This window comes from Athalia rosae, chromosome 3, assembly GCF_917208135.1.
Source record: "Athalia rosae chromosome 3, iyAthRosa1.1, whole genome shotgun sequence".
NCBI lineage: Eukaryota > Metazoa > Arthropoda > Insecta > Hymenoptera > Athaliidae > Athalia > Athalia rosae.
In genome coordinates, this window is record NC_064028.1 from 25,410,542 (window position 1) to 25,431,141 (window position 20,600).

At 39.5% G+C, this 20,600-nt stretch overlaps 3 protein-coding genes and 1 long non-coding RNA gene across 8 annotated transcripts; 2 read left to right on the forward strand and 2 right to left on the reverse strand.

The window, feature by feature from the left end:
* The first annotated feature begins 534 nt into the window (after positions 1-534).
* Positions 535-2,600, forward strand: LOC105686806 (angio-associated migratory cell protein). Its single transcript, XM_012401941.3, has 8 exons — positions 535-671; positions 789-1,005; positions 1,065-1,321; positions 1,387-1,531; positions 1,597-1,790; positions 1,857-2,057; positions 2,128-2,309; positions 2,385-2,600. Exons 2-8 carry the CDS (start codon positions 813-815, stop codon positions 2,461-2,463), a joined length of 1,251 nt encoding a protein of 416 aa, XP_012257364.2. The 5' UTR covers positions 535-671; positions 789-812; the 3' UTR covers positions 2,464-2,600.
* Positions 2,601-2,611: 11 nt separating this feature from the next.
* Positions 2,612-6,674, reverse strand: LOC125500371. Of its 2 annotated transcripts, XR_007277736.1 has the most exons (3): positions 5,370-6,584; positions 4,769-5,093; positions 2,612-2,750 (listed from the first exon to the last, which is right to left on the reverse strand). It is a non-coding gene; the product is annotated as an uncharacterized LOC125500371 (long non-coding RNA). The 2 variants fall into 2 exon arrangements; XR_007277735.1 differs by lacking the exon at positions 2,612-2,750 and having other exon boundaries at positions 4,774-5,093; positions 5,370-6,674.
* On the forward strand, positions 3,005-16,648 carry LOC105686873 (myosin-VIIa). The gene is made up of 25 exons (XM_012402082.3): positions 3,005-3,271; positions 5,661-5,701; positions 6,481-6,594; positions 6,668-6,814; positions 6,885-7,069; positions 7,164-7,285; positions 7,365-7,621; positions 7,696-7,861; positions 7,935-8,065; positions 8,142-8,918; positions 8,975-9,130; positions 9,210-9,803; positions 9,874-10,083; positions 10,163-10,360; positions 10,453-10,629; positions 10,694-11,734; positions 11,800-12,044; positions 12,114-12,593; positions 12,655-13,051; positions 13,124-13,306; positions 13,382-13,583; positions 13,661-13,789; positions 13,853-13,949; positions 14,020-14,287; positions 14,355-16,648. The coding sequence occupies exons 2-25, from the start codon at positions 5,684-5,686 to the stop codon at positions 14,559-14,561; spliced, it is 6,501 nt and encodes a 2,166-aa protein (XP_012257505.1). The 5' UTR covers positions 3,005-3,271; positions 5,661-5,683; the 3' UTR covers positions 14,562-16,648.
* Positions 16,649-17,202: 554 nt separating this feature from the next.
* On the reverse strand, positions 17,203-20,186 carry LOC105686919 (suppressor of hairless protein). 4 transcript variants are annotated; one of them, XM_012402191.3, is made up of 3 exons: positions 20,048-20,186; positions 18,627-19,485; positions 17,203-18,544 (listed from the first exon to the last, which is right to left on the reverse strand). In XM_012402191.3, exons 2-3 carry the CDS (start codon positions 19,374-19,376, stop codon positions 17,774-17,776), a joined length of 1,521 nt encoding a protein of 506 aa, XP_012257614.1. In that variant the 5' UTR covers positions 19,377-19,485; positions 20,048-20,186; the 3' UTR covers positions 17,203-17,773. The 4 variants fall into 4 exon arrangements, with proteins under 4 accessions (XP_012257614.1, XP_012257612.1, XP_012257611.1 ...); XM_012402189.3 differs by having other exon boundaries at positions 19,986-20,124; XM_012402188.3 differs by lacking the exon at positions 20,048-20,186 and adding an exon at positions 19,578-19,932.
* Between the last annotated feature and the right edge of the window lie 414 nt (positions 20,187-20,600).

The following is a 20,600-nucleotide window of genomic DNA, read 5'->3' on the forward strand; positions in this document are numbered from 1 at the left end:
AAATTGAGAACTTCGAGAATTCAAACAAGGCACAGATAATTGAAAAGAAAGAGCAGAGACTCGGAAATAAAATTGAGATTCTCCAACGTCAATGTAGGCAATTAACGATGAAATTACACAGATACGGCAGAAATTCTTGTCCGAAATGCTGAAGCTAAAAAAGATATTTCCGATGAACAATGTCAAATTCTTCAAATGAGTTTGAGTTAAAGTACGTTCAAATAAATGGCGATCAGCTCCACAATCATCAGTTATACACGTGTCATCAAAGCTATATTGATAAATTTTATGATAAATTATAAATTGAATACAAGTTATGACGGTAGTGGGGGTGAAATAGTGAATTTTTGATAACGGGATCTGTTTGTCGGATAATCGTATGTTCTTATGTAGTCAAAATTTTACAGGACGCCGGTGGTTTTCTTGGCGTCATATCAGACTTCTGACTTACCAACCAAATATACCGGATTTCGGCAAGGCAGTAGTGAAGTCATATGGCCAGTAAATTCGGTGTAGTCGATAAATGCGGAAACTACTTATGACCATTGAGTTACTCAATGTCATGACCAACGCCAAACCTCCCAACTTATTGTTAGCCTCCGAGATACCTAGTAGCCCTTCTCTACAACTGGCCACGGAACCGTAGTCCATGTATAAAAAAATAATACCAGGTGCGTTGACTGAAGAATTAATGAGCTAACAATTGAGAGGAAAAAAAAACCAAGCAACCTCTCAAATCCTAACTTTTTACCGACTGTCCTGACTCGAAGTCCGTACCATAATTGTAGAACCTATTGCTGAAATTCGTTGGCATGATTCTAAGAGACACTCCGCCGTCATCACCACAAATGGAAGACGAAATTGACGAAGATGAAATGGTATACATTGGTGATGCCGATGAGGTTCTAGAAGTCTTCGAGAATGATGACGAAGACTCTGAAAATGAGGAGGGAAAAGATTCACCTGTAAAAGATGAAGCAGTCTGTGTCTTCAGTAAACACGAAGGTAAATAAAACTTTTTTCACAATGAATCTGATTGCAAACTAATTCTCCTTGATTTTTAGGATCAGTTTTCTGCGGGTCGCTCAACAAGGATGGAACTCTGGCTGCAACAGGTGGAGAGGATGACAAAGCATTTGTGTGGGAAGTGGACTCAGGTCAAATTGTTCTAGAATGCATGGGTCACTCTGACAGTGTAACATTTGTTGAGTTTAGTCAAGATAGTACTTATTTGGCAACTGGTGACATGGGTGGACTAATAAAAGTCTGGAAAATGAGTAACAAACTACTTGTATGGGAATACAGCATCGGAGATATGACTGTGAGCGCACCGAATTTTGAGTCGACGTCTGCATACTTTGTCCTAACAATACTTCTATCCCACAGTGGATGCGTTGGCACTCCGTGGCTAATGTTCTCTTTGGAGGAGCAGCGAGTGGAGAAATTTACATGTGGAAAATTCCTAGCGGAGAATGCAAAATATTTCAAAGTTATGGTCAAAGAGTTGAGCAAGCTGTTCTAATGCCCGATGGTCAGTTCATTTTAAGCATTCTCAACAGCTTAGTTGTATAACGCTTTGCAATTTTGATCAAACAGGCAAACGTATCGCAGTCGGTTATGATGATGGGTATTTGAGGTTATTCGATTTGAAATCCGGAACTTTATCAACAACAATTGCACCAGATTTTGGCCACACTTCTACTGTCACTGCTCTAGACGCTGATAACAATTTACTGATATCAGGCGCTATGGACGGTAAAACGATTTTTTCTACATCAGGGTCAGGCAAGGTGAGTGGTCAATAATATTTTTCAACTTATAAAACTGTCTTCCTTGACTGACCGACACCCCCTCAGATTATCGGAGTCCTTCAGGAACTGAAAGATGCGAATATAGCCACAGAAGTGGAGTCCTCAACTAATGTCGAAGCACACGATACTGCCAAACCAATGGGGAATTGGGTAGAAACCATCGCATTTTGCAAAAATTCCGAATACCAGGTAGCCGCTACAGGGACAGTCAATGGACAAATTTTTATTTGGGATACATCAAAACAGGTATTTCGTATAGTGCGTAGAAAAAAAAATTAAATTCGAATGGTACTTGATGAATTTATTCTTATCCAAGGTACTACGACACGCCATTGATCAGGATAGTGGAATTAGCAAATTGGTGTGGTGCCAAAATACGTCAATTTTCTATACCTCCGGCTTAGACGGAGTGATTAGATCGTTCGATGCTAAATTAGGAAAACAATTGGGCTCTTTGATGGGACATTCCGCCGATATTCTGGACCTTTGTATCTCTAGGTAATTGTTTCAAAATTGAATTTCAGCCTGTTACCGATAATTATTTAAAAAAAATGCATGATCATTCATTCACAGAGACGGCACGAAAATTTTGAGCACATCAGATGATTCCACAGCGAGGATATTCAAGATCATTGTACCATCGAGCCGGTAAACCCTATAATTTGTAGAGCAAACTCCTGTGTAACAGAGGTATGACCTGTACAATGTTGTAGTGCCATTTAATTTCTCATTCCCTTACGCCGTTTTGGATAACGAATAATTTGTGTAAATAAATACAAATGAAACCGACTCCAATGATAAAACCAGTGAACTCATTCTTTGGCAATCGTATTTAGTGTTCGAAAGTTCCGTCGGTATTGCAGATCGTGGTACCTGTTTGGTCTGGAGAAGAAGATCCAGGTGAGAGATCGGAGGTTTTGTTAGCCTTCGAAGCAAACCCTGTAAAAAGATTTACAATTCTTATTACAGTTGATCAGTTTATGGCTAGTTGAGTTGCCATTGATTGATTGATTGATCGAGTTTCATTGATTAAAATTATTCGAAACGTCTTTTCCGCTTCTACCGTATCCATAATAATTTTTCCCACCTGGTGTTATCCAGAAAGCCAGTAGTAGCGGACAGGTGAGTATCAGGTATATCCGATTTAAACCGAAACTCCCCGAAGCCATTGACGGCGTCTAACGTGAAAAGTGCTAATGTGCCGGTCACCGCGCGTAGACGTGGAGAACTCGAGTCGACTCCTCACGCAAATCTTTCATTCCTCATTCATTCGTCAAAAAGTGTGAATTTTTGAGTCCGGGTTCGCCGCGAGTACTTCATAAGAGAAACGAAAAAAAAACTAACAAAAACCAAAACCCAATTTTCCATGAAAGGGATAAAGTTTAGTGCCGAACGTCGTACCCACGCATGGATTGTTGGGATTTAGCCGTCCGCCCGTGATTCTCAGTTTAATTCACAAGGTGAGTTTCTATGTACCGATTACATCCCGGTTTACCTCTCTTTGATCGACCTATTCCACGGGATAGAAAAAAAAATAAAAAGATGGTTTGAGTCTTGTACATCCGATAAACTTTGGAATTGCACCGCGTTTTGAAACTGATAAATTGAACTCTATCGTTCGTTTACAGTTAAATTTTCCAAGTCTCGATTCCTCCAGACACCCCGCCTCGATCCTCCAGACTCTGCTCAGCAAAACCGATATAAGAAGTTAAGTCAGCGGTAACAGCGCAGCAGCTCTAAACCGACCGTTACTATCACTTGACTTGACCGTTCATTCCTTCCCCCAGATATTTTCAAAGTCAATGACTGCTGCCCGCCCGCAGACGCGACGCGACGATCGGATAGCAAACACAGATCGCCAATTTTCGTTATTTTTGAATAGATACGTTTTTCTTTTTTACTTGCAAATGTTCCGCGAATCTCATCCGCATCGTCATCTGTAAAAATTGTTGTCATTGTTATCTCGACGCTAAAAGGAGAGATCGATCATTTTAACCATGTCATTTCATAGTCGACTTCAATTACGTTATTGCGCAAAAGTCGTGATCGTCGCAAGTTCATTATCACGCAGCAAGGATTAAGATAGATCTCGTTGTTTCATCTTGATATTGTCCTTTTTTTTTTTTTTTTTTTTTTTTTGTTCACCTGGACTTATAATTGATTCGGTATTCAGTCTATCCTAGCCTGCATACATACATACATCGAGCATTCCTAAGATTTCTTTCCTCCTCACACCCCAATACTCGCCGGTCTTCCTAACCGACTCACGTTTAATGCCCTATAGAATGCAATGTTTTTTTTTGATATCCAACCGATTGGCAAAATCCCTTTTCAAGTTAAGAATTCATTTCAATATGAAAGTAGATATTTAAATTTTAGATATCCTCCTGTTAGATTATTTACGCAGGGTACCCAATTTACGGTAGAACAAAGCGCATGTGTGTCGCCGTATACTAACGTTTCATTAAATGATGCTCAAAAATCGAATAAAAAAATGTACTTCCGAACTGGAAATCTTTAAAAATTCCAAAGATCTTTTACATTCATGAGGTACTCTAGCAAACTTGTAAATGGCTGTAAAAAATTTTTTCAAAAAACAAAAAGTAGTTTTCTCGAAAAACTATACCGCGTAAACAAAACATGGTATAAAAGTGAAACGAACTTGCTTTTCAAGCACAAAGGCTATTCTGAAAAATAATTTTTGATTTCTTCATCACCAACGATTATTTTTCAAGGACAAAACTTGAATATATTTTATTTTTGGTGATTTCATTTCGGCTTCATCAAACATTTCAGGGATACCGTAATTCACACAATAAAATTTTTTAAACTGTGAAAATAGTAGTGCATGTAGGTATACAATGAATGGTACGATGATAAGATAAGCAGAAATAGAGAGAACGTGTATTGAAACTCCGGCTTATATTTTATGCATGTGTGGGAGATAATATACATACAGAAAAATACTTGGGGTTGTTTATTTCCGAGTGTCACGTTTATCCCGACACCCCGTGATTACAAATTATCGAGTAATACATTATTCAAACTAATCGGTAAGCCGACAACGAGGATGATTCCAACGATTCTGATCACCAGCTTCTGCTGCAGTGGCGAATCTAACCCACTTTGCAAACAGGTTTAAACTTGGCTCGGTTCGCTCCCATGGCACTTGGCTCTCGAGTTATACTTATACGCGAAGGTAACGGTGATCGACCAGGATATTTGTGCTCGATCCTCCTCTCTGTTACTTAATTTTTCTTCTTCGTGTTGCTCTCTATGCAGCTTCGCAGAAAATATAATTGAAAAATAAATCAAAGAAAAGAGAAAAAAAACAAACGAGCAAAAAACACCCAATCGTGTAATATTATGTACAGGATCGCCGAGGAAACGTGCAGTACGTGAAAAAGCTGTAGCGTATACATATGTATATGTATGCATTTCCATCCGTTATTAAAATCGCGTGTTGCGTATACTATCTTTGGATTCTGAGTCTCGGAATCTAACTCTGAGAACTTGTAACACATATAAGTATAAGATAATAAAATAGAATGAGCTTACGAGCATAACGAGTAACTTCTTAACGATGAGCAGCTTAATAATTCTCGAATACTATACTATCTACGTACGACGTACCTGCACACTTAAGTTGCGCAAGGTTTATAATACGCCTAGGCTATACACATATTGCAGAGCCTCGTGACCTATAGTGGCGTAATTTCTTTTGAGTACTAAACGGTAAATCTCCGGCAAGTGTCACGTGTTAAGTATGTGACTATGTATCATCCCTGTGATCGTTACTTATTTTTCCATTAGAATGTTGAATAAGAAGGATGAATATTCTTGTTTCAGGTGGCGGCCATCGATTCAGAGAAATGGTCATCGTCACGCGGGTTGGTCATGGTCACACATTTTGTATCATAGGATTTTTTATTATCCACATGATCTTCTCGATCATTCGATTTCAATATCAATAATTGAGGAGTTTGGAATCGTGGAATAGTTTGTTCTATAGAAACAGGTGTGATGAGGAAATTTACAGACATTTTAGTTCAAACGGTTTAGGTGAATGCAGACGATCGAGTAACTATAACTATAATGACGCAGATGACCCTGCGTTGAGCTCCGAGTGCGGAAGTGCTCTTCCGATCATGTTCCGGTAGGCGAGCAATTAGGGCGGGGAATTAACGAGGATCTCCTCTTCCTATCACGGGCTCGCCTACAAAAGAATAGTTATTTTATAGTGTAAATATACTACTGTAGGAAAATAGGAACTACGTACCGTTTCCCGATTCCCTCACTTATATATCGGATTTCTAGTTTTTCCATCTACATCGTTATTGCTACTCACAAACGAATAGATACAGGGGTACCCGATTGAAGTTTTTGATACGTAATTTACAGGAAATAAACCTAGGCATATACTTACAATCGTTGAGTTATAGTACATTTACACTCGAAAGCAGCATTGAAAAACATCACACAAAATTTATTAGGAAAATTTACAAAGTTCGCCAGGCCTTCTAACACCATTATACGCATACCAATAACGGTCACCTAATGACTGTTCGATGAAAATTCGGATTATCTTATCATATTCTTTCTCTTTGGTCTGGTGGAGCCCCGCGATTGCAAAGATTTTTTTTCTTTTGTTTGTTGTTACCGGCTTCAGGGGGATTACATATGGATAGAGCCGGTATCTGGAAGAGAATTCGACGTGGCTATAGGAGCTCGCGTCGTTTCCGCGGAAGGGAGACGCATTCAAGTTAAAGACGACGATAACAAGGTAAAATAATCTCATCGCATATATATACTATAGTTTTCTGTACGAATATAATGGGTGATATGAAAATCTCCAGGAACAATGGCTGACCCCAGAAAGAAGAATAAAGGCGATGCATGCCACCTCGGTTCAGGGTGTAGAGGACATGATCAGCCTTGGAGATCTTCACGAAGCTGGAATACTCCGAAATCTTTTGATACGATACAACGAGAATCTCATTTACGTGAGTAATGAAAACTAATTCAAGTTCTTGATCCGAAATTTGTTAAAATGCGAATTTATTGTTCACACAGACTTACACCGGTTCAATACTAGTAGCCGTAAACCCTTACCAAATATTACCGATTTACACGGCAGAGCAAATCAAATTGTACAAAGATCGAAAAATTGGAGAACTTCCACCTCACATATTTGCTATTGGAGACAACAGCTACGCCCACATGAAACGTTACGGTCAAGATCAGTGCATCGTGATAAGGTAATGATATGCAGATCATACTTTCAACGATATAATCGTAGATATGTTGAACATATCCATGCTATAATTGTCAATTGACGATTCACTTTTGAAGTGGCGAGAGCGGCGCTGGAAAAACGGAAAGCACGAAATTGATACTTCAATATCTTGCTGCTATCAGCGGCAAACATTCTTGGATCGAACAGCAAATTTTAGAAGCTAATCCCATCCTAGAAGGTAAAGTGGATTGAGAAATTAGCTTTCTTCGTTTGTAATGTTAGATCATAAATTGCTCATCTTTCAATTTTGTCGTCAGCTTTTGGCAACGCAAAGACTGTAAGAAATGATAATTCTTCGAGGTTTGGAAAATACATCGACATTCATTTCAACGAGGTCGGAGTAATCGAAGGCGCAAAAATCGAGCAATATCTATTGGAAAAATCAAGAATAGTGTCCCAAAGCACCGACGAAAGAAACTACCACATATTCTACTGCATTCTAGCAGGTCTGTCGCGGGAAGAAAAGCAAAAACTTGAATTAGAAGATGCTTCGACTTACAAATATCTAACAGGGGTAAGTGATAGGACTGAAAAAAGTAGAACTACATTTGATCCGTCCGTATTGACCGTTTTGTTTCAATTTCAAAGGGTGGGAGTATAACTTGCGAGGGAAGGGACGATGCTGCCGAATTTGCGGACATCAGATCAGCGATGAAAGTCCTTTTATTCAGTGACTCAGAAATCTGGGAGATACTAAAACTGCTCGCAGCTTTGCTCCACACCGGGAACATCAAGTACAAAGCGACGGTCGTTGGTTCGTAACTTTCAAAAAGTCAGAGCATTCGGTTTTCACTCATCCGATCGGCCTAATGGAAGATATTTCTCAGATAATCTCGACGCAACTGAAATACCTGAACAAACGAACGTTCAAAGAGTGGCGAGTCTTCTCGGAGTCCCTGTCCAGCCATTAATCGCCGCTTTAACCCGTAGAACGATATTTGCACACGGAGAGACAGTAGTGAGTTGAAAAGGAGATGGTTAAAGTTAATTTGAAGGGTAAAAAAAAGAATTAATGGGAAATTACTTCTATTCAGGTTTCGACGTTGTCGAGAGATCAGTCGGTGGACATTAGAGATGCTTTTGTCAAGGGTATATACGGTAGATTGTTCGTATTGATTGTAAAAAAAATTAACGAAGCTATTTACCGGCCAAAAAATATGGCTAGAAGTGCAATTGGTGTACTTGATATATTTGGATTTGAAAATTTCAACCATAATAGTTTTGAACAATTTTGTATAAACTATGCGAATGAAAATCTTCAGCAATTTTTTGTTCAGCATATATTCAAGCTTGAACAAGAGGAATATAACCACGAAGGAATAAACTGGCAGCATATCGAATTCGTCGACAACCAAGACGCTCTCGATCTGATTGCTATTAAACAGCTTAACATAATGGCGTTGATCGATGAGGAATCCAAATTTCCAAAAGGTACCGATCAGACCATGCTCGCAAAAATCCATAAAACTCATGGGAACCATCGTAACTATTTGAAACCTAAATCTGACATAAACACATCATTTGGTTTAAATCACTTCGCTGGGGTCGTATTTTACGACACCAGAGGATTCTTGGAAAAAAATAGAGACACTTTCAGTGCGGATCTACTTCAATTGATTCATATCTCTACGAACAAGTTTCTCCAAGTTTGCTTCGCAGAAGACATCGGAATGGGATCGGAGACTCGGAAAAGAGCACCGACTCTATCCACCCAATTTAAAAAATCTCTGGACGCACTTATGAAAACCCTATCGAATTGCCAGCCATTTTTTATCAGGTGCATCAAGCCTAACGAATACAAAAAGCCTATGGTGAGTGAAAATGAACCGTCTCTGGTGTCTCTGGAATAGCTTTTTTTTTCGCGCAGATGTTTGACCGCGGACTTTGCTGCCGTCAACTCCGCTATTCCGGTATGATGGAAACAATAAGAATCCGAAGAGCTGGCTACCCCATCAGACATTCCTTCAACGAGTTTGTCGAACGGTATAGATTTCTGATCACGGGAATCCCTCCTTCGCACAAGGTCATCATCGTTTAATAAAATATCAATCAAAATGCTAATTTACGAAATCTCAACCAATAGTTTTTCACCTTGATTCTAGACCGAGTGCCGAACAGCAACCGCAAGGATTTGTCAAGCGGTATTGGGAAGATCGGACTACCAATTAGGACACACAAAAGTGTTTTTAAAAGACGCTCATGACTTGTTTTTAGAACAGGAGCGTGACCGAGTATTGACACGCAAAATACTAATTCTGCAGCGAAATATTCGTGGTTGGGTTTATCGCAGACGATTTTTACGAATGCGTGCCGCAGCCATCGGTGTCCAAAAATATTGGAGAGGATATGCCCAGAGGCAAAGATACAAGCGAATGTGTATCGGGTACATGCGACTTCAGGCGTTGATCAGGTCGAGAGTTTTATCGCACAGATTCAGGCATTTGAGAGGACACATAGTTGGGCTTCAAGCTCACGCGAGGGGACACCTTATCCGCAGAATGTATAAGAAAAAAATGTGGGCAATAGTTAAAATCCAAGCACATGTGCGAAGGATGATAGCGCAAAGGAGGTTTAAGAAGTTGAAGTACGACTATAGACATCACATCGAAGTTTTGAGACTCAGGAAAATAGAAGAAAAGGAACTCAAAGATCAAGGGAACAAAAGAGCGAAGGAAATTGCGGAGCAAAATTATAGGGTATTTTGTTTACCGTCGGTTCGGCATTTCGGGTTGATTTGATATCTATGATGAATAATTATTGTTTTAGAAAAGAATGCAAGACCTTGAAAGAAAGGAAATTGAAATGGAGATAGAAGACAGACGCAGGATGGAAATAAAGAAAAACCTGATTAATGATGCTGCTAAAAAGCAAGACGAGCCCGTTGACGACAGCAAACTAGTTGAAGCCATGTTCGATTTCCTTCCAGACTCCAGTAGCGAAGCTCCTACTCCTGCCAGGGAAACTTCTGTGTTCAACGTAATTTATTTTCATCGATCTTTCCAGGTTCAAAAATAATTGCAACCCCAGTCTAACTCGAATACTCGATCGCTCGCAGGATTTACCAGCGGCAATAGCTGATCAGCACGAGATTATCAGTCCTATGCAGATGCCATCCGAAGATGAGGAGGACCTCTCAGAGTACAAATTCCAGAAATTTGCGGCCACTTATTTTCAAGGCAATATCACTCATCAATATTCCAGAAAACCATTGAAGCATCCTCTACTACCACTCCACACTCAAGGAGATCAGCTGGTTAGAAACAAATTGTTTTGCTTATTTCTGTTAATAATCATCTGATTAAGGAAAACAAAAAGAAGACTGACTAAGAAGATAATTTTCTACAGGCTGCTCAAGCTTTGTGGATAACAATTTTACGGTTCACCGGAGACCTCCCTGAGCCCAGATATCACACAATGGATAGGGACAACACATCGGTGATGTCCAAAGTGACCGCAACTTTAGGGCGCAATTTTATACGCAGTAAAGAGTTCCAGGAGGCTCAAATGATGGGAATGGATCCCGTGAGTGTAAAAATACTTTTTTACGTGTCCCTCATGATATCGATATCATTAAATTCGTTTCTAGGAAACATTCCTCAAGCAAAAACCTCGTTCTATTCGTCACAAGTTGGTGTCCTTGACTTTGAAACGTAAAAATAAGCTCGGCGAAGACGTACGTCGCCGGTTACAAGACGACGAGTACACAGCTGATAGTTATCAGTCGTGGTTGGAAGCTCGGCCGACCTCGAATTTAGAAAAACTCCATTTCATAATCGGACATGGGATACTCAGGGCTGAGTTACGGGACGAAATCTACTGCCAAATTTGCAAACAGCTTTCCAACAATCCCTCGAAGTCATCTCACGCTAGAGGTTGGATCCTGCTTTCTTTATGCGTCGGTTGTTTCGCACCATCTGAAAAGTTCGTCAGCTATCTTCGCGCTTTCATCAGAGAAGGTCCTCCAGGGTACGCGCCATACTGCGAGGACAGGTTAAAACGAACTTTTAACAATGGAACTAGAAATCAACCACCCAGCTGGCTGGAACTACAGGCAACGAAATCAAAAAAACCGATTATGCTTCCCATTACTTTCATGGACGGAAATACTAAAACTTTACTGGCGGATTCCGCTACCACGGCTAGAGAACTTTGCAATCAACTTTCTGATAAAATATCGTTGAGAGATCAATTCGGATTCTCGCTCTACATCGCTCTTTTCGACAAAGTATCTTCGCTGGGAAGTGGAGGTGATCACGTAATGGACGCGATATCCCAATGCGAACAGTACGCGAAAGAGCAAGGAGCCCAGGAAAGAAACGCTCCTTGGAGACTGTTTTTCAGAAAAGAAATCTTTGCACCGTGGCACGAACCTACCGAAGATCAAGTAGCGACAAATTTAATATATCAGCAAGTTGTCAGGGGTGTAAAATTTGGGGAATATAGGTGCGACAAAGAAGAAGACTTAGCTATGATCGCCGCTCAGCAATATTACATTGAATATTTCACGGACATGAATCTAGACAGGCTTTTCACGCTCTTGAAAAATTATATTCCGGACTACTGCCTCACAGGAATCGACAAGGTTATCGACAGGTGGGGTCACCTTGTCGTTCAGGCCTACAAAAAGGTGTGTTCTTTTTACTTTTGCACGAGTTTCTTTGGTTTTCATACATTCCATTTTTCGGATTTCAGAGTTATTACCTGAAGGAAAAGGTTCCCGCACTTCGAGTAAAGGAGGACGTCGTCAGCTACGCCAAATTTAAGTGGCCATTACTATTCTCTAGATTTTACGAGGCATATAGAAATTCGGGACCGAATTTGCCTAAAAATGATGTTATAATAGCGGTGAACTGGACCGGTGTTTACGTTGTTGATGATCAAGAACAAGTGCTTCTGGAGTTATCCTTTCCTGAAATCACCACCGTATCTAGTCAAAAGTGGGTGTCCAAATTACGCGCTTTGCTTGACAAAAGAATTTTAATTATTTTTTATCCTCTTATCTTTAGAACAAACAAGGTCTTTACACAGACGTTTAGTTTGTCGACGGTGCGAGGCGAAGAATTTACATTCCAGAGTCCGAACGCTGAGGACATACGTGACCTTGTCGTTTACTTCTTAGAAGGTTTAAAAAAACGTAGCAAATACGTTATAGCGCTACAGGACTACAAAGCACCTGGAGACGCATCTTCTTTTCTTAGTTTTCAAAAAGGGGATCTCATCATACTCGAAGAAGATAGTACAGGAGAAACGGTACTCAATTCAGGATGGTGCATCGGATGCTGTGAGAGAACATCGGACAAAGGCGACTTTCCTGCTGAAACCGTTTACGTTCTGCCGTCGTTAACCAAACCACCAAATGATATTCTAGCGTTGTTCAGCATTGAAGGGGCAGAACATGGACGACGTTTATATCCACAACAGATAAATGGAGTAGAATCCCGAGATAAACCACACACTCTAGCAGATTACGCGATAGACCATTTCAGGTATGAATAGCTTATTAAATTTTATCAAAATCCAATCTGAACTTTGTGTGCATTTTCAAAGGACACCTCCTAAGAGAACTATGTCGAAGGCCTTGACCTTGACGACAGCACGTCGCGGAAATTTTGACGAACTTTGGCGGCATTCGAGGGATCCAATAAAGCAGCCGTTATTGAAGAAGTTGATTTCTAAGGAAGAACTTGCTGAAGAAGCTTGCTTTGCTTTCAATGCTATCTTGAAATATATGGGTGACCTACCTACCAAAAGACCTCGAGTGGGAAACGAATATACCGATCATATATTCGACGGCCCATTAAAAAATGAGATACTTAGAGATGAAATATACTGTCAAATCATGAAACAGCTCACTGACAATCGAAATAGACTCAGCGAAGAACGCGGTTGGGAGCTCATGTGGCTTGCTACGGGTTTGTTCACCTGTAGTCAGAGCCTTCTCAAGGTATTTATTATACAAATGCCAAAATTTAAACGAATCGAACAGAAATCGACTAATTATTCTATCGGCTTTAAGGAACTAACGCTATTTCTTCGCACAAGACGACACCCCATATCCCAGGATTCCTTGCAAAGACTGCAAAAAACACTTAGAAATGGTCAGAGAAAGTATCCACCTCATCAAGTCGAAGTAGAGGCCATCCAACATAAAACAACGCAAATATTCCACAAGGTTTACTTTCCGGATGATAACGACGAGGTAATTTTATATACTCTCAGAACCGCGGTTTGAATGGAGTATTCACATATATTGTATGAAAATTAAACTCTACAGGCTTTCGAAGTAGATTCGTCGACCAGGGCCAAAGACTTTTGTCAAAATATTGCGCAGAGATTGAATCTCCGGTCCGGTGAAGGTTTTAGCTTATTTGTCAAAATAGCGGACAAAGTAATTTCTGTGCCAGAAGGTGACTTTTTCTTCGATTTTGTCAGACATTTGACTGACTGGATAAAAAAAGCAAGACCGTCTAGAGATGGTGAGTTTGATTCCTGCCGGTTTCCCCCTTGAATTATAAAAACTTGATGGAAGATTTCTTCTACCCAATTCTTACAGGTGTATCTCCTCAATTCACTTACCAAGTATTCTTTATGAAAAAATTGTGGACTAATACGGTTCCTGGTAAAGATAGGAACGCAGATCTTAGATTCCATTTTCATCAGGAACTACCAAAGCTGTTGAGAGGTAACCGATTGTTTCAATTTTCCAGTTGTACGGGTTTAATTTTTTTTTTTTTGTTTCATCCAGGATATCACAAATGCACCAAAGAGGAAGCGTCAAGACTCGCAGCTCTGGTCTACAGAGTAAGATTCGGAGAAAGTAAACAGGATTTACAAACAATACCGTGAGTATTCAAAGAATAATCAGGTAATTGGAAATTGGCCTCTGTTTATTCGACGACAATAACTTCACAGGCAAATGCTCCGGGAATTGGTACCAGCGGATTTGATAAAAATTCAAAGTTCCAACGATTGGAAACGATCAATCGTCGGTTCTTACAATCAGGATGCAGGAATGAGCCCAGAAGATGCGAAAATAACATTTCTCAAGATTGTTTACCGATGGCCAACGTTCGGCTCAGCATTTTTTGAAGTCAAACAAAGCACCGAACCAAATTATCCAGAAATGCTCTTAATAGCTATTAACAAGCATGGTGTGAGCTTGATACACCCTCAGACAAAGGTACGGAAATTGTGAAGATATTTATTTTTGTATGACTTCGGAATTGATTCTGAATTTCGACTTTCAGGATATTTTGGTAACGCATCCTTTCACGAGAATCTCAAACTGGTCATCGGGGAACACGTATTTTCACATGACAATCGGTAATCTGGTTCGAGGTTCGAAGTTACTGTGTGAAACCTCTCTCGGTTACAAAATGGACGACCTATTGACCTCCTACATCTCATTAATGCTTACAAATATGAATAAGCAACGTACAATTAGAATAAAATAATATCGAACAGGCTGTTGAAAACATATAATAATATAGCCCAAGGCACGCGCGAATTTTATACCGCAAAGATTGCAACTGCGAATTTTATGTGAACTATAGATATTTTTTATTAAATCTGTTATTGTTGCTCAGAAGAAAAAAGTTAAATCTTCACATTATTTCTCATCTTCGAAACAAAGTGCGCATTCAGAACCCGGTCTAATATTTACTATTTTTCTTATCATCGATTAAATAGTGCAATTTAATTTTTGCATCACATCTTTGTTTGTCTGATCGTTTGTTACATGAAGGTTCCAAAATCTATTTTAGACGAATTTCGAATTACAATGAAAATATCATATAACATATAAACACATAAATAGACAAACACACAAAAATGAATTCGTCCACGTGAACGTAAATGATCAAGAAAAATTCCACCTGTAAACATCAAAAGAATATTCCCATAGTACCTTCGATTATTCGAGTATAATTTTAGATTTTTTGTGAATAATAATTCCCATTGACGACAGTTCATATTTAGCCGAAAACGCGATAGGTATTCGGTGAAATTTCTACTACGAAATATGGTTTCCCCGGTCAAAAATGCAAAAGATCGCCAATTTTCAGGGTGGACAAGTGAAAACTCTTGGAACTATAGATATTTTACCGAAAAATTGTATTTCTGTTTTGTCACATCGAATTTGAGATTTCTTTACAAAATTACATTTAAGTTCATCTGAAATGGCAGCATCCAGTTTTGGCGAATTTTTCCACTTAAAATGGCCAACAAGGCCTATTGCAGGTCATGAACGGTTAAGACCATAATTTTTTCAAGAAGGATGGGAAATTTCCTTGAAAAGGCATGCCGAATTTGTTATTTTTCATTTTTGCTTCGTTGTCACGTAATTTAGAATTGAGAAAACGCGATTCAAGGGAAAAACACGTTTTTGGCTAACTAGGAACTGCTGCTATATCGGAATTATTATTGTAAAAAATCTCAAATTTTACACAAATACCCCAAGGTACTGAGGGAACAAATTTAGAAAATTTTTTTATTTTGGCCATTCGCATTTCATGTGGACGGACCCATATACAGGGTGGGGTATTGAAACCAATCCGGGTCATTTCCTCCCAAACGAAGCAAGATATAGCAAAATGTTCCCAACAATTGTTTCACAGTTTCGAGGGGGACACAAGAAAGTGTTTTTCATTTTTTCCGAAAGTTGACGTAACAAGGTCGTTGAAGGTCAACTATGTTTTTTCAAACGTGATTGTGCATTTTTACTTGCATACATCGAAATGGTACTCCTATTTGAAAAAACCACGTTGACCTTCAACGACCTTGTCACGTCAACTTTCGGAAAAAATGAAACACACTTTCTTGTGCCCCCCTTGAAACCGTGAAACTATTGTTGAGAAATTTTTTCCATATCTCGCTTCGTTTGGGTGAAAAAGACGGACCGTGCGGTTCGGGTAAACCGGATCGAAACCGAACCGAATATCTTAATATGCGACTCGGTAGCACATTCGGGTAGCGAAACCGTCCAATGTGTGATCAGAAATACAAAAACTCAGCCTGGATCACCAAATTTGGTAGTAAATGTGATCGTGTACAGTTGGAATTATCCATTGCTATTGTGAAATGAGCCTCCACTTACCTTGCGAATCGATCGAGTAGTGACTGAATTCGTTGGTAGTGACGCCGCCGAGTCCTTTCGTGTGGTAGGAACCGCACTTTTGGCGCCCCCGAGTCGAAAATCGCCGTACCAAACGGTACGAGAGTTACGGAACGTATACATGAGAGTAGACATGTAATAATGTGCAAAGAATTTGTCTTAAAAAGCCTATGTACAATTGTAACAAATGATATTTCTTTGTTTGAACATCTTTTTCTTTAGTTCTGGGGAAGCATCTATAAAGTAATAATGAAACTAAGAAATATTGTATATAGCGGTGAATAGTACGAATTGGGTAAATTATAAGATATATGTATATTGTGCAGGTATGCACACAAATTCTACATATAAACTGAATATAGCCATGGTGTAGAAGTCTTCCGCAAAATTGTATTTTACTAACGGTTTCATAAAATATTTTGATTATTTTTTTTTTCACATCCGTCCAAATTTATTTTCATGTAGGTACACACGTGAATAACGGAAACTGAATAGAAACAAACGGAGAAAACAACTCGTTACAGAAGAGGATGTAATTATTATTAGCACCGATCTTTACCGTCACATCGTCTTCGTTGTGTTGAATAGGAAAAAAAAGATGAAGTTGCCGCTACGTAAGGTACTGACAATCTTACAATTAATAATTGTGGGTAAATTCCCATGGGATGTAATACCGGCGTAGAGCGCTCCTTCTACAATTCCTGTATTTTTAAACAACAGAGCGTGTCAGGGAGAGACTCCCAGATCTTTATCTGTCACTCACTTCCTCGCGGTAATATACATTATTATAAATATCTGCTCAAGATGTCTAGAAAACAAAAAGAAAAGAAAGGGATAACGAATTTTTAATACGTGTGTACGACACGTGCGATAAAAGTTGTATGAAATGAAATTTAGAAATTGAAAAAATAATTATAACATTGGCAACAATAACAATAATAATAATCACGGTCATAATAATGGTAATTATTGAATACTCGAAATACTGAAATATTATTTGTATTTTAACATTGTAATATTACATTATAAATAATGCAGTTAATTACGCGAATATATCTACAATATGTTGTAAATTCTCAGGAAAGTATACAAATATGATATATCGTCCCGGATTTCTGTCATTTCTATATTTTTTCCATTTTTTTTTTTGTTCATTTTTCATTTACCACCCATTTTTTTCTAAACATGGAACCGTAAAAATGGTCATTTTTTTGTGAAAATCAATCCGCCAAAACGTTGTTATTTGTTTTATACATGATGAAAAAACAAAAACAAATCAGAGACAAGACTCGAATTAACAACTTAAATGCTATGATAAACGCCGTAGTCATAATTTTATTATCACACCATATTCATGAGGTGTTTATAGCGGGTCATTGTTGACCTGTACCGTAAAAATCCACAGTAATAATTATTCATTCCTACAATTTAGTAGTGTCTAGTTTCTTTAACGTCACACTTTAAACAAGCAATCTTGAAAGTAATCATTTGCAATATTATTATTTTGACGTTAATTAAAACCGATTAACCCATACTTTGGTACTATCCGAAACATCAGAGTCCTGACTGTGGCTGTTGATGATGCGCACTCCATGGGACATCAGCAATCGCAGGTGGCAAACTTGGATCGTGCATCGATCTTGGAGCTCTCATTATTTCGTCTGCTGGGGGGCAATGTGGACGAGGTCCTGGCTCGGGGGTATAGGTGAATGTCAATCCTGTGGCATATATGATACCGTCGTTCCTGACAAGTGATACAGGGACCTGTGTGGGCTGTCTCACCCAAAGCCACTCGCCTCTAAATAGAGATATATCTGGGACTACGCAAAGCATACTTTCTTGACACCTGTACATAGTCTCTGCCTCTACATCACCGAACCAAACTTGTAAATTTGGTGTGAAATTGTCTCCGGTAAGTTCGAGCATTGCTACATCGCCACCACCGTTTAAATGTAAACTGTGAACTAGGGGGACTGGAGTCACTGGGGAACGGACTGGACCCATCCCCTCAAAAAATTGATACTCGGCTTTATCGGTACTTATTATCGTCCAACACGCACCATCGTTTATCATCTCCTTATTCGCTTCTTTAGGGCAAGGAGTTGCTTGGAATTGAATTATTCGCTCCTGGGAGAGGCAAAGGTACATGTGATCTGTATCCTTCATGTAAAATGCGCATTTATGCAGTTGGGAAACTGGGTCATCCGCTTCCAGACTTGCCATCTGCTTGTCCACTTTTCGTATTACTAAACGAGGAAGAGCCATACCGGTGACGGAGCAGACCAACTTCACAGTGCTACCGTAATGGACATATCCATCACGGACCTGTGGGGAATTGCAATGAGAAAGACAATATCAAGAGAATGAACAGAAAATACACCAAAAAAAAGGGAAGTGAAAAACCTACCTGAAACTCCTCAGACTCACTCTCATTGTCATCAAGTAAGTGTATCGTGAAAGCACCCCATTGCGTAGAACTTGCATGAAAGTTACCATTTTCTACATGAAGGTATCTAGTACTGACGGTTTGAGACCTAAGGCGATTAAAAAGAGCAACCTTGGTACCGCTGGCAATGCAGAGATCAGCGTTCTTCAGAGATTGCTTTTTCTTGGAGGGTTTTGATATAACTTTTATCCTCTTGCTGTGAAAGACACCTATGTCATGACCACTGCCATAGAACATTTTGACAGAGAGCATGAAGTGCTTTCTCTTGTCAGAGTCAGAAATATATAACGTTTTAGCGGCGCAATACTGCTTTCCGTTATTGAGATCCAGTTGCTGCATGTCCTGGTCGGAATTCCCAATACCAATGAACGCGCAAAGCTGTGCGGACTGCTCGGACTCCCCATCCCGCAGCATTTGTTCTTGACGCATCCTCCATCCATCTCCAAATAAATATATGCAAGGCGGTGGACAGAAGAATCGTTTTTCATTGCCGTAAGATTTTTGGGCTACTTTGGCATGTAAGATCACAATAACCATATCACTTCTGTCACGTAGATAGCGTTCCATAGCCTCACGAGTAAGACGTTGGTCGGCCTCGGATCTGTAGACGCCCGAAGAGGCAAACCTCGGATAGGCAGAAGTAACAGCTGTCGGAGAAGGTGGGGACTGCATGCCGTGGGCCATCGCGGGCAGCCCAAACTGGTGTGGCATATTTAACTGATTGCTTGGTGCCAGAAAATCACAATCGCAGTTCACAAAGAAAGTTTACATCTTCGAGAGAAGATGGTCAACACGTACGTCGCTCCGCTTAAGTGTTGATCTGAAAAAATTTATAGTACAATTTTCAATTAGACTTCAGATTCTAATTTCAGCAAGCTTTTCGTCGTGTGTAACCTCACTTTCTTTGCTCACCAAGTGAACAGCATCGCTGTGAAGATGGATAGGAGAAAATAAATAGACAAAAAGGATTGCGGTCAAAATTCTTGTAGATGATCTACCGGTAAGGTGACGATAACAGAACAATTCTGAAGCAAGTCAACTGTTAAACGTCAATTTCAGCATTGGTAAATAGTTGCTTTGTTGAAAAAAGTTGTTGTCAAACAATTAGACAAACAATACGGAGAGGGCGACGTCTCGTTGGAACTGCGAATGTGGAAGGATCACCCTCCCCTCAATCGGTAAGTCAGATGTGTAAAGGACTTTGCAATCCTTCAAAAAATATTCCGTTTTTAGAAAAAGAGGTTACACATGCGGCTGCATGCGGTTTGTCAGAGGTTTGGGATAACCAATGAACTCCTGTCAATGATCTTTTGCTTCTACCTCGTTTGTATGAGACGTCCCATAGTTCTGGGGAGTATGCAGTTTGTGCAATCAGCATTTACCTCCTGTCCGAATTCGAGGTTTCAAGAAATTTTCTGGACTCTCGCCACCTCGAAATCCATAGCTAAGCAATCACTCCATTAGTAATAATGAATTGTTGAACGAGTAAACCAGACTTGGTTTGAATCAAGTGTGTTATTTGGGTAGCATAACAGCGTTACCCTTTCGAATCTTCAAAACTGACTGAAATATACTACCCCGTCACTGTTGCGCCCGGTACGTATACAAAACTCGCTGCTGCTGCTAACTAATCATTCAAAAAACACCTGTTCACCTTACGAATTTTCCGACAGTTTTGCCAACGTTCACAAAAACTCACCACCGAATTGTCCCAACTTTGAACAATTTAAAATCAGTACACAATTGATTCTTTACACGAGGGGATGGATGTTTCAGTATATTCGAAATGTGGGCAAAGAACGAAAAAGGAAAAAATGTTGTTTTGTTGGAGTTGATAAAATCTTGGAAATTTTAAGTGATAATTCTTTTTGTTCGATGATTTGAAAGTTCATTCAACATAAACGATTAAAGATGTTTTCATGTGTTCCAGAGGTA

Excerpts from the sequence above, each read along its gene's own strand:
- LOC105686919 (XM_012402191.3), bottom strand. The coding sequence starts at position 19,376 with ATGCCACACCAGTTTGGGCTGCCCGCGATGGCCCACGGCATGCAGTCC. Across the intron at positions 18,545-18,626 it reads GTGAGTCTGAGGAGTTTCAG|GTCCGTGATGGATATGTCCA; the intron begins GTAGGTTTTTCA and ends AATTCCCCACAG.
- LOC105686873 (XM_012402082.3), top strand. Across the intron at positions 8,919-8,974 it reads ACGAATACAAAAAGCCTATG|ATGTTTGACCGCGGACTTTG; the intron begins GTGAGTGAAAAT and ends TTTTTCGCGCAG. Across the intron at positions 14,288-14,354 it reads TGATACACCCTCAGACAAAG|GATATTTTGGTAACGCATCC; the intron begins GTACGGAAATTG and ends TTCGACTTTCAG.
- LOC105686806 (XM_012401941.3), top strand. The coding sequence starts at position 813 with ATGATTCTAAGAGACACTCCGCCGTCATCACCACAAATGGAAGACGAA. Across the intron at positions 1,322-1,386 it reads ACAGCATCGGAGATATGACT|TGGATGCGTTGGCACTCCGT; the intron begins GTGAGCGCACCG and ends TCTATCCCACAG. Across the intron at positions 1,532-1,596 it reads AGCTGTTCTAATGCCCGATG|GCAAACGTATCGCAGTCGGT; the intron begins GTCAGTTCATTT and ends TTGATCAAACAG.